Source organism: Dreissena polymorpha, chromosome 16, assembly GCF_020536995.1.
Source record: "Dreissena polymorpha isolate Duluth1 chromosome 16, UMN_Dpol_1.0, whole genome shotgun sequence".
In the NCBI taxonomy this organism is placed as follows: domain Eukaryota; kingdom Metazoa; phylum Mollusca; class Bivalvia; order Myida; family Dreissenidae; genus Dreissena; species Dreissena polymorpha.
In genome coordinates, this window is record NC_068370.1 from 8,184,443 (window position 1) to 8,197,919 (window position 13,477).

Here is a 13,477-nt window from a genome sequence, read left to right on the forward strand (position 1 = left end):
AAAAGGTGAGACCACTCTTACCTGCTAGGCCGGCATGCTATGCTAGAAACAGCAGAAACACAGAATAAAAGAATAAGAACTTGTGGCAATGTCCAGAAAACGTCTTGGCTTTACTCACTTGCCTCCAACATGTACCTGGCATCTTCAAAAATACATATTTGAATTGTAAAGAAAATCGGCTAATTGTCATGTTATTCAATTTTATACCATTGTGTTTACAACCATTGATTTCCAATTATATATTAAGTTTTAAAATCTTTGATAAGACAAATTACATTCAGATCTACAGTGGCAAATAAATTGGAAAAGAGCCAGATTTAAGGAAGTAAGAGAGCATTGCCAACTGATAAGACTCAATAATTCTTAGTTAGTGTTTCCGAGTATATAAACTACATGTAGAAGGGCTTTCCCTGCACAAAAACTTTTATACACTTTTCCACTTAAAATGGTACACCAGAGAAAAATAAATCCCAGAAATATTTTATCACTAAACATTTTTATCTTTAAGTTGAAACAATCTTGAATATGAGTGAAAATAGTATATCAAAGTCTTTGTGAAGTAAAGTTGTCAGAGGTAATACTAAAGAATCTTTTACTTGTTGGATGCCTGAATGGCTGCAAACATTATCATCAATTCAAAGCTTAATGACAAGGGTTTTGACTTGACAAATTTCCAATAATTTCCCAAATGTGTTCAAAGAATCATGATTAACTTCTTAAAAAAATTGCATCTTAATAACAGAAGACGTTACTTGTTCCTATTGTCTAACAGAAAAAAAGCTGATTAAAATCATTCTGCATGCATTCAGGCACTTTTAAGAAAGGCACGGAAATAGGAATAAAACATTAGCTGTAAAGTAAAAGCACTGAAAGGTTTAACAATAGAAGAAATATAGGAGAATTATGGTCCACTTGTATTGCTACATGCTATTGTAAACAGAAGTAACATATGCAATGCTTTTCTGGAATTTGCAATACATCTTTTGTCATTGACAGATTAATGACCAATGAATATATGGAAGAGTCACAGTCAGCTATCTCTTCTTCTATATAGTCTTAAGATTTATAATTTCTCACGTAAAGAAAATCAATATAGACACAGGAAGCTTGGTTGCTATGCAAGAGTTTTTGTAAAATTCATTTAAAGCGGATTTTCTGGCATGCCAAAAGAAGGACTGCATAACTCAGAAAAGCATTTCAGATCACGCTGACCAACAGCCATTAATGCAGTGAAATCTCCATGCAAAATGGGTCTGTCTTGTTCATCTCATATATCTCTTATAAGGACACAATTCTTCGAACTAGAAAGTTTGCATACAGAGATTTCAAAGCAGTAATGCTATTGTCAGCTTTTATTTACAAGATAGATAGAACAGATCCTATCTTGCAATTGAAATGAGCAGAGAAGACTGCCATAAAACAAGCCTTGTTCTGAGAAAACAGGGCTAAATGCATGTCTATAAAGTTTCATCATAGGTTAGCCTTTGCATTTCACACCGGCTAATCAGGGATGATCTTCCCGCCTAAACGGGATTTTTGTTTACTGGCGACTTCATTTAAATGAAAATTCGTAAAGCAGGAAAGTGTGGTTCCCTTATTCGCCTATGTGGCCTTTTTATTCACTTGCATTAACCCAGTTGTTCCCAGAATATGGCTCAAAACAATCAAAGTGCTTTCCTAAACTGCTTTAATCACACAATAACAATTTAGCAAAACAGAGAGGCAGCATCTTAAATAAATTTTGCTGTAATTTCATATAAGAAGAATGAATTACAGACTTGGAAGAGAATAAATGGCAGTGTTGAAAGCTCGTAATTTCCATTTAAGTTTCAAGTAATTCTTCAGCAGTTTAGGTTTTTTACACCTGCGTCACATCAATAGCAGTTCTGAAGACAAGGCTATAAAATATGTACAAGAAAAAATTATCCACATAGAGACACCAGAGGGAAGCAATAAAATGAAACATGCCATGCCTTTCGAAGTGGCACTTTAACCTTGCATGATAAATCAATTGTTCCAAATTACAGGAACAGAAAAACAGTTAAGGAAAAACCTTGCTTTGAAATTCACAAATCAGTTAGTGCTAATTGTAGCATTCTGCAGATCATTTAATTCATTGAAATCAATTAATGTTCAAAACATTGGCTTAATACTCAAAAAGTGTTGTTTTTTAAGAAATCAAACAATAAAAGTTTTAAGCAATCAAACAAATGAAAATCTTGAGCAATCAACAACAGTTTTCATTAATTACTATACTAATTAATTTAATTTAACATATAAAATATCTTTAAAAAAAACAAGGGCAATGCTTTTTTTTATAGAAGTGTAGGAGTCCAAGGAGCTTGAGTAAGTCTCTGGTATGAAAATAAAACACACACAAGAGAAAACAAGAGAGGTATAATTAGTATTCCGTATGACCAAGAGGAAGAGAGAGACGACGGAGTTATTGTGTACCGAAGTGCTGGGTGCCAATTCCGCCGAGGGAGAGGTGATGCGCAGGACTTAAACTTGGCATTGTGGCAACCATAATACCTGAACCTTGAGTGCGGGACAAACAAGCTGTATGTTAGTAGACATTAAGATTCAAAATCAGGAACTTAATACAAACAAATGTTTTATACAAATTGACAAAAGGAAATTATAATACATATGTACATGATCTATACATACAGTAATACAAATGTAATAATGGTGCAGCATGCCTTATTGAGACTAAGGAAGTAAACAGTATATTCTGCAAAATGTTTTTGTTTTTTGCATCCTTATTCAGGTGGTTATATGACAAAAGACAGTTATTGAATAAAGGGCAAGTAAACTATAATTTCAACAACCATATTTGATTTTAAAATATATAAAATCAATTTTGGTTAAAAATAACAAACACAAGATATATGAACAAATTAAGAATGTCAAAGCATTAACATAATTTGTATAGCTTATAATGCAAATAAATCAGTCACAGATTTTGTAAAATTTTTGATCAAAATGCGCAATGAAATGACTGTCTTCTGCATCGGCAAGGCCAACCACTTATAACTTATTGATGACCCCTATATAAGGCTTAACTAACATGCCAGATACATAGGAGCTGATCTGTGAAAAGGGGTTTAATGTATGTGTGTAAAGTGTCGTCCCAGATTAGTCTGTGCAGTCCGCACAGTGCCGAAACTTTACCCCTCAAATGGATTTTTGCAAAGAAGAGATTTTCTGTTAACGAAAAATACCATAAAAGCAGAAAGTGTCGTCCCTAATAAGCCTGTGCAGACTGCACAGTCTTACTTGGGACAACACTTTACACACATGCATCAAACCCCTTTCCACAGAGCACAGCCCATATTTCTCACACAAATTATAAACCTGTAATAAAGATTCTTTGATAAATAAACTTAACACTGTGGCATAAATATATGTTAAGGCTAAATCTGAAAAGAGATAAACAATGATTAATTTAACATTGGCTCTAACCTAAATATGGTAAAACAATTGGTTACTATACACATAAAACAACCACATAAAACAACAGTATGTCAAATAATCAAAATGTTCATCATACCAAAGGGTTAACATAAATATATTTAAAGTGGCAAACAAAAAATCTGCTGGCATATATATGTGGCATTTCATCTATAAAATAAGGAACTAAAAATGTAGAGTTGAATGCGTGTCCAGTCATTAACATGATTTTGATTTTTGTTATTGTTTATTACCCATGGTCGACATCTAAACATGAGTTAACAAAATTTTTACTTCCCATAAAAATCTAATGACTTCAATTATGGTGAATATTTTTTCATGAGGTCCGGGAAACACAAAATTTTTAAACAATAATAAACAATTTAAAACTCAAGTAACCTCAGAATTACATATGCATGTGTATGTTAGCCAACAAAGCTGGGTATATGATAAAAATATTATGATGTAATAACACAAAGTTTGGCGGACAAAATGCCATTTTTGCGTGGTTATCAGCAACATCAACATTTCATGTAAAACATGACTTCACATCAGAGGCATTAATTAGCTGTTAGAGCATACTAGCTACAAACAAATGTCTGAGCTGAAATATTCTCTGATCATTATCAGGGAGACGGCGGGGAGGATATAGGAAGCCGTTGCAAAATGTGTTACCAGGCAGCTTTCAACATGGATATGTGTCGTATTCTGAGAAAACTGGGCGTAATGCATGTGTGTAAAGTGTCGCCCCAGATTAGCCTGTGCAGTCAGCACAGGCTAATCAGGGACGACACTCCGCTTTAATTACATTTTTCGTTTTAATAAAGCCTCTTCTTGGCAAAAATGCAATTAAGGCGGAAAGTTTCATCCCCGATTAGCCTGTGCAGACTGCACAGGCTACTCTGGGATGACACTTAACCCACATGCATTATGCCCCGTTTTCTCAGAACACGACTCAAGGAGGGCGTTGCAAAATGTGTTCCCAGGCAGTTTTCAACATGGATATATCATACTATTCCCTCATATTTGCTACTGACACTGCGACAGAAATACACGTATTATGGAGAATAATGTCCCAGGTTCTGCTCTATCACATGTATTACCCCAGACAGTGATATTTATTGTAATTTTTATTGACATTTTCCACATCAAATGCCAGACTAGCAATTAATGATAACTTCCTGACAACATCTATGGCAATTAACATTTTTTGCCGCTTCCAGAAATTCCTTTGGAAATAATTAGAGCTATAATTTGATGATTGTACGCTGATGAAATAGAAGTAGTAAGAACAATTTGAGTACATGCCCACACAACATTTTCCCTTAGCTATATTTTTGCAGAATGTATTTAAGATATTTGCTTTCAAAGTAATGAAAGACCCATTTTTATTTGAACCTAATCTCACTATCAAGACTTCTGCTTTATTTGAAATTATTGTACAAATGTAACAAAGACATTGTTTTATATCACTGTTGCAATCATACAAATATAACAAAGACATTGCTTTATTTATATCAACGTTGCAATCTTATAGCTATGCCTTTTCAAATTGCTTGATAGCACTATTTCAAACATTTGCATCTGCCTGAATAGTATTTTTAATGCTTGTGCATTTTATTGCAAACTATTTACCAATACTATAAAGTCTTTGCAGACTGTTTGCATTGTTCTATCAGCATATCTTTGCAAACTATTGGCACATTAATTGCTGATCTCATTTTGATTTCTAGCTTGCAGAATAAATTCGAACTATTAGTGCAAAATGGTACCATGTGTCAATAAAATTGAGTGGGGGCGAATTATTTTGTAAATATGTGCTGGAAATATTATAAAACCTATTGGCAATTCATCAACATATTTGCAAACTGTTTACACTGCAAGCTATTTGCATGGGTAAACTTCAAATAGAAAAAGTTTCATCAAAACTGCAGTCCATAATTACACCAGCATTTATAACAAGAAGCTTATGGTATTAGAAAGTGATTTATGTGATGATAGTTTTTCTGTCAAAAGTCAAATGACAGATTAAATGTGTCCTCATGCTGAAAATAGATTAAATAGTCAAAGGTCAGAATTTCAGAACAGAGCAATATCCAATGTCTTGGGCGTAATCTCAGATTTTATATCCAAACAAGTCTTTTTCAAAGAAAGCCATAAATAATCCACAAAGATATTATATTGAGCTTGAACTGGAACAGATCAGTTACACTCAAAGCTTTAATGTTCTAAGCGATTGCTTGCATAAAGTGGAAGGTGATATAAACATAAAGAGCTATTACTAAGTCATGAGTAGTTAACACAAAGAATTTGATGTTGCACTGATTGTAAAGCCTCTTGGCAAAATGAACAAAACTATCAACAACACTAAAACAGTAACACGCCATTTCTTGAAATAATAAAACATAAGAAGTTACACATTAAACCATCACATGATCACATAAAGCATCAAACCCAAGTGATGTATTTATGTGCTAATAAACATTCCTAACAATCAGTGAAGTTATGAGAGAATATACTATTGCGCAATCATTCAAAACAAACTATTGTAAAAATAATGCATTTGAAGTGTTGAGGAACAAACTACTGGGAAATGATTTAAAAAAAAATGCTCAGCCCTAAACAAGTGATAGATCTTGAGACCATCATACAATATAATACTGTTTCCACGGGAGAGAAATACGGATGCCACGCTGATTTATTTCAAAGACATGTGCTGGATCACAGCTGCAGGCTTCTAGAGAAGAAGTTGTTCCAGACATTTTTTAACAATGTTTTTCTCAATTCTAAGGGGAAATGCTGGGGTTCAGTGGCCTCTAAATCTCCTCCAACATTTACTCAAAATAAAATGATCATAACATGAACAACAAAAAATACAATCCAACATAACATTGGAAACAAGTTCCCATGTTTCATAAATTAAGTTGCAGACATAAAATGAGGGAACAAAAATTCAACATTTAAATCTCTGTCATTGTTTTGGTTTTATCAAATCGAGAATGACATTGGACTTCAGTTGCCTTAATCATTTTACATTATTGCAAAGCTCTCCTAAACTCCACATGTTCCCGTTCCTTGACCCCTAGTATACACCTTTTTTTGTGACAAATTAAAAAGAAAGATCAGCAAAACAAAAAAATGAAAACTGAGTGGATTTTTACAACAGTTCATATTTCAGTGACATTCGATACCACAGAGTTATTAACAAAAAAATTAATTCAACAGTTAAAACAAACATGATTCCTATTAACAAAACTAATTATTTGACACACTGATAAAAAATATCAACAGATAAAGCTATTGAATAAACTAAATTAACTGCAAACTTCAGAACCGAACATTTTAAACAATTAAACGAACAGACACACTTAATGCATGTTGACTGTGAGATTGCGTAACATGGTTACCCGCTCCTAGAAGAGAAGATGGCCCATCACCAGTCATACTGACGTCAGAGCCCCGTCGCCCTTGACACAGGAGATAAACACACAGTAAATAATAATGTACGTATTTTACCCTTAGCCCCTTAGATATGCACTATGTTGCATTGTATTCCCGGAGCAAATCGAATTAAATTTAAGATCTTTCTTAATAGACTAAAGTTTTGAAGTCTTCATTTCCAACTCTACGATACTAAATGAGCAGCACACAGCATAAAACCTGAGCTGTCTGCGTGTTACTCGCAGGCTGTATAGTTTTATGCTGTTTGAATATAGCCATTGTCAATTTGCTTTTCCTTTGAGTGAAAGTTGGTAAGATCATTACAAATGACATAATTTTGTTCTGCACCTTCGTAATAAGAGGTTACACACTACTGCTTGTAAGGGCTGGTGATGCAAATGATGTCCTATTAAGTATCCCTGGAATCTGGATATAGGTTTTGCAAAAAGTACATGATAAATTGATTTTCCAAGGCTTCATACAATTAATCAAAATTTGAAGTTTCAGTTTATCAATTTGATAAATCTCTACCACAAAGCTTTAATTGAATCCTTTGTGGATCTTTTATTGTTTCCTCAGTTTACATTTCAAAACGTATGCTAATTCTTTCTGGTAGCTGTTTATTTTTCCTAGAGCTCTTAAAAAATTGCCATATTTCAATAACTATAATTTGTGTTTACACCACTTATGTTTATCTTTCTGAATTTCACAGTAATTGCATTATTTGCCACAAAAATTCTTTAGGGAACTATTAACTGTCTTCTATTTCATAGAGTTTGGTTTTATGGCTTCTACATTTGACACCCTAAGGCTGTAAATGTAAAACTATTTTCTACTAATGGTAAGCCATTATCTGTCAATTTTAGCCTCCGAATGCTTACTATTCATTAATAATAGTTCTAGCAAACCAAACTCATGTTATAACAAACATTCACACAGAACTTACTATTTTCTGAAAATAATTTTAAAACTGATTAAAAAACAATCATAAATAATTAACAACATATTTGTAAACCAGACAGAAATATAAAACTGTATAAAACTAATTGTTACGGCGTTGTTTCATATTCACAACACTTATAATACGATTTCATACCATTATCAGACAAACACAAACATCGTTGAATACCCCCCCCCCCCCCCATACAATTTTCTTGCTTGTTTGACCCATTTATGCCTAACCTCTAGAAAAAAGGCCTTGGCAAACGGCGTAGACCCAGATCATGCAGCGTCTCATCAGGGTCTACGCTGTTTGCTTAAAGGAATTTCTGTAATAAATATTCTAAATATCGAAATAAATATACTAGACATCCCTTATTTTGGAAATAAATTGATCCAATTTAGATGGATGGGAGAGTCCACTAGGAATAAATGGGTTAATGCTAGCATGCAATATCATTACAGAAGAACAAGAAGTGCGGAGGTAAATATCATAAGAACTTTTTTAAACATGCCTACAATCTATGTAAAAGACAACAAATCAATATTATTATGTTAGAAATCAAATCTGAAACAAAAGAAACTAAACCAGTAGATGTGTCAATTACAACTAATAAATGCATAACATCCAGGTCCAGGTTTGTTCGCCACACTGGAATCTATTAGCTATAAATGATGTGACACTCTTCTCATAAAAACAGTATGAAATATAAGCAGACTTATTTTCAACTGCATTTTCATATGCAACTCTGAATACCAGGAAACCCTAATCTTTTCATAAGCATAAAAAACATAACTCATTAAAGTGACATGAAAAAGATCAACATCACAAGTACATACAAAATATAATGTTCAACACTGCTATTTTAAAGTCTCTAAAAAGTTTTGCATAGGAATATTTGTAATAACTATATTCTGAATTATTTCAGAAATACCTTATGTCAGGTACACATCCTACCCTGATTACAGTGTTTGCAAAACATTTCACATTCTAATAGATTAAGTTCAGTTCATATCAATTTGTCCAGATATGTTTGCATTCAAAAGGGGGAAATCAGCTGACAGAACGGGTTAGCACATCTCTGATAATATAATTGAGCCTCGATCTAGGAAAATGGCGTTTTAATGTATGTGGGTAGTATAGTCCCAGGTTGCATAGACTTATTAAGAACAACATTCACTTTTATGGAATTTTTTGTTTGAAGTTGGTCTGAGATGGAACTTAACACACAGGCATTCAGCCAGGTTTCCCTAGACGGTTCAATTGTAGTTATAAATTTGAATTCAAGTTGAATTCAAAATTAACTCTTTCAGTGCTGGAACCTAATTTTGAAGGCCTTTGCAAACAATTTGGATCCAGATGAGATGCCACAGAACGTGGCGTCTCATCAGGATCCAAACTGTTTGCTATTCTGATAGTATTCTTTGAAAGAAAAATCGAAGAAAATGCTAATTTTAGAAATTCAGCAGACGACATTTTAGCAGACTACAAATTTCTCAGCATGCAAAGGGTTAAAATAGCAGTGTTTGAATTATGATCGTACAAATGTCAAGCCCTCATTGTACATACCTCCACCCCCAAAGGCCATGGCTTGGTCAAGCCCCGGGTCACCCGTGGGCAGACTGGGGTTGGTGAAATCACGACTCTTGTCATTGTTGTAGCGCACATTGAGCTGGCCTAGCTTGCTGTAGTCGATACGCAGTGTGCAGCAGCCGTTGTAGATGTTCTGGCCATCTAGCGACTGCAAGAGTACGTATGATGGTTACACTCCAGCCTCATTGAAGGGCTAGTGAACATTTATTCACATTTTTATGTACGTTTTTTTATTGCTTGGAAAATGTCTACAGTACTTAAGCAAGAATAGTTTGCTTTACATAGAATTCAATAACCCAGGACAAAAATAAAAGTGCAGAAATATTAGGTTTGTTTAAATTCTGATCATGAATCCTGGATTATGTAGTTTCTATTACACCATTTCATTCCTACAACACAGATATATGGAGATATCAAACTTGTTAAAGATTCGAAAACAGGAGTATTACGATTACGTACATAGTGATCTGCTTAATATAATAATAATTTAAGATATATGGTGCCCAGAATGACGTCATTGACGCATAGCCATCTTTTTCAATGCCAAAAACTGTTCATTATAAAGATGGGCATTTAAAAAGGTCAGACGTATTACTAAACACAGAAGGCACAGATGTTTGTGTGCATGTCTTGTTTACCAGTTTAGCTGCATTGGCTGATACTGAATCCCCAAACTGTACCAAGGCCTGGAATGTGTCTGAAACACAAAACACGCAAAGTGATTGCGCAATCATGCAGAAAGATTGGAAAATTGAAGCATTTGGTAAAATCACATGCTTAAGTCACATCAGGTCAACAAGGGGACATGTTCACAGATTGTCAACAATTTTTCAACTTTGTGTTACAGATTAAACAAGAGCTGTCTCCATCGGAAGACATATGCCCCCGAAAAACACTTTTTCAAAACCTTAACACAGATTTCGAAACCTAAATGCTGACCGTAAGATAAAGGTCAAAGAGGTCACAATTTTGATGCGTATGGAAAAAAGGCCTTGTCCATATACACATACTAAATATGAAGGTTACAACTGAAGCGACATAGAAGTTATGAGCATTTTTCGAAACCTAAACGCAAAAGTGTGACGGACAGACAGATGGACGGACAGTTCGATCATAAAATAGAATAACACTGTAGATCAGGGAGCAAAATAACATTTGTGACAAAGCGTCAAACGTTTACATGAACCAATTCAAAACATTGAATGAATAACTTCAGAATATTACAAAATCTGTGAATAAGTTCCTATAATCATGTGCTCTTGTTTTATTCATGTTATTCAATCTGATGTTATGTTTATGTGCAGAACTAATAAATCATTTACAGCGCTGTCTTGTTATTAAGCATCAATTCAATGTTTTAATGAGAAACATTTTAATGTGTGATCACTATTCCACACAAAAAAGGGACTATTTATCCCAGCCACAGCCACAGGGATAAGGTTACAGGCTTCTGATTACCAGTGCCAGTGTAAATAATTCTCAATATAAGCTTCGATTTCTAAGATTCCTTTATCATATTTTCCAGATTGCTCTGAATAATATTACAATATAGCAGGATTTAAGTGGTTTAACATATTTTGTTTCCATGAATATTTTATTTGATTCAGAGAATATAATAACATATTTTTAATTAAAATCTTCATCATTGTTGACTTACACAAACCTTCATATAGAAAAGTCATTGACATTGGTATCTGCGAAAATCGGGCTTAAAGCATTTGCTTAGCATGGTCCAAGATTACCGTAAAAATGCAGTCATAATTCTACCTGCTCATAAGTCGGGGGGTAAAAAATGATACGAAAATCGGAGATTTTGAATATGTCCAAGTCATAAGTCGAGTCAGAAATTGTCCGTGCAAGAATTTCATAAACAGACGCAATTTTAAATGTACGGGCAGTTTTTATTCTATACATAGACCACGAGGTCAATATAGCACTGTGCGACGTAGACATAGCGGACACGTGTATTATGTACTTTGTTTAACATAATCAATACGAATCAATATATATTTAGGAAATCAAAAATAATATATGAAAATATAGACAAGCAAATCATAATGAACCATATAAAAACAAAAAAATACAACATATGAAACCAGAACTTATATACATGTACATTGTAATTTACACATCAACGACATAGGAAACACCAACCTCGCATTCAGCAGCACTATTATTAATTGATTGCTCTGCAAATTCTATCACGCGTATTTTAAACGTATTGTCATACGCATGGCGTTGGCGTTTTCGAGGCATTTTCACAAATCAAATGTGTAAGTCAAATTAATAAATTATTATTATAAAGTTTGCACTAAATTGTCCACGCTAGTAATAATCCACAAACTTATAATCCGATGACACACTGTGATCACTGTAATCAAATTTTTGTACTTTTAATCTGACTATCAAAACAATTGCTTTGTTCCTCAGTAAAACACGTTTTTATGACAATGATTGACATAACCAATAGACCGCTAACTCCACCTTTGTTCTACATAACAGTTTCAAAGGCGGAGTTTTGCACATGCTCAAACATAATTGGACAATTGCCAGTGAATAACAAACACGCGATTGGTTGAACATGTCGCTTCACAAATTAAAGAAATTTTATTTTATCGGCGAGAAGGGCGATGCTTTATGGCTTCTTGACAGGAAGCGGCTTTCCTTTGATGACATCAAACTGTCAATTCACACAGGTTGCCAATTTTCTCTCTACTTTAAAAAAGACTCGATCTTTTGTTTACATGTTCAGTTGTAAAAAAAACACCTGCTTACATGAAAACTTTGGATTTAATTATGAAAATAAAAATGATGGAAATGTTGCGCAAACTGTGGTTATATTAATTGGTAAGTATCAGTTAAAAGAGGAAATTTTGTGGGTCGCATTTCAACAAGTTTATACAACAACAACAACAACTTTAACCATGTTTGCGGGGATGGATCTTAGTAGAATGTCATCATTATTTTTCATGGACGACCTCATAAGTCGAGACTGTAAATTTAATTAAATTTTTGAGGAAAAAAATCTCGACTTATGACTGCATTTTTACGGTAGCCTGTACAGTCAGCATCCGCTAATAGGGAGGAAACTTTCTGCCTAGACTGAATTTTTGTTTAGAAGAGAAATCGTTTAAAAGGAGACATTCAAAGAAGCAGAAAAAGTAGTCCCTGATGAGCCTGTGCAAAATACACAGGCTAATTTGCGATGACACATTACGCACATACATTTAGCTCGGTATTCCCAGAGAATGGCTCCTATATAACCATCACATACATCCAGCTATACTTACTATTTTTGGTGAAGATGATCATTTTCAAAACTTTGCCAAATTTACTGAAGATCTGTGAAAAGAGAAATCACAGCATTGTTAGATTTTATTCTCAAACCAAAACACATTACAAAATTCAAACAAAAACATAGCATTTATGTATCACATGCTTAATTGTTACACCAATTAACACATAAATCTGCAGTAGAGGAAACTAAAACAAAATCATAATAACATTTCTTTGAAATGCAAAAGCAACCCTCCTTGAAACATATTTCAAATCAATCTGGATGCATTCAATCTTTCACACCTTAGACATCCTTTATACCATAATTCCATTGGGACTCGAAAAACAAACATCATCTTTACAGACCCAACATGCCAAGAGAAACTCATTTCCCATTGACAAAATTCTTCTCGGATAACACTAATAGGGCAGTCAAAAAGAGTAGCGACTCATTTCCTCAACATTGGTAATTTCATGAAATTACAAAGCATTTTCCGCATGTCAATGAACAACCTATCTGCTGGCTGCTTCCCTTGTAATTACCTCCAGGACACATGGAATTCAATTTCTACAAAACGGCTCAACTACAGCCTGGATTATTTCCCAATATGTCAATTACGCAGGAATAACATTTAACACTTTTGAAATAATTGCTGAATGCTACAGTCCCCAATGTTTTCCTACAGAATTCAACAATGACTTAATATGGTGCACCACTGATTTTCCATTGCCTTTATAGAAACCTCATTAGCTCTCTTGTACACAAAACTGTAG

The 13,477-nt window shown here is 33.9% G+C and overlaps 1 protein-coding gene across 3 annotated transcripts in view; it reads right to left on the bottom strand.

The window, feature by feature from the left end:
• Positions 1–82: 82 nt before the first annotated feature.
• Positions 83–13,477, bottom strand: part of LOC127862602 (polypyrimidine tract-binding protein 1-like) — a 66,587-nt gene continuing 53,192 nt past the window's right edge. For 2 of the 3 annotated variants that reach the window (XM_052401793.1, XM_052401795.1), the window contains exons 6-9: positions 12,718–12,769; positions 10,066–10,124; positions 9,404–9,575; positions 6,781–6,920 (exon numbers count right to left, since the gene is read on the bottom strand). In XM_052401793.1, the coding sequence (XP_052257753.1) occupies positions 6,796–6,920; positions 9,404–9,575; positions 10,066–10,124; positions 12,718–12,769 (408 nt within the window). In that variant the 3' untranslated portion in view covers positions 6,781–6,795. Of the gene's footprint in view, positions 143–2,454; positions 2,539–6,780; positions 6,921–9,403; positions 9,576–10,065; positions 10,125–12,717; positions 12,770–13,477 lie in introns of those variants that run through there. The other variant, XM_052401794.1, reaches the window with a different exon arrangement.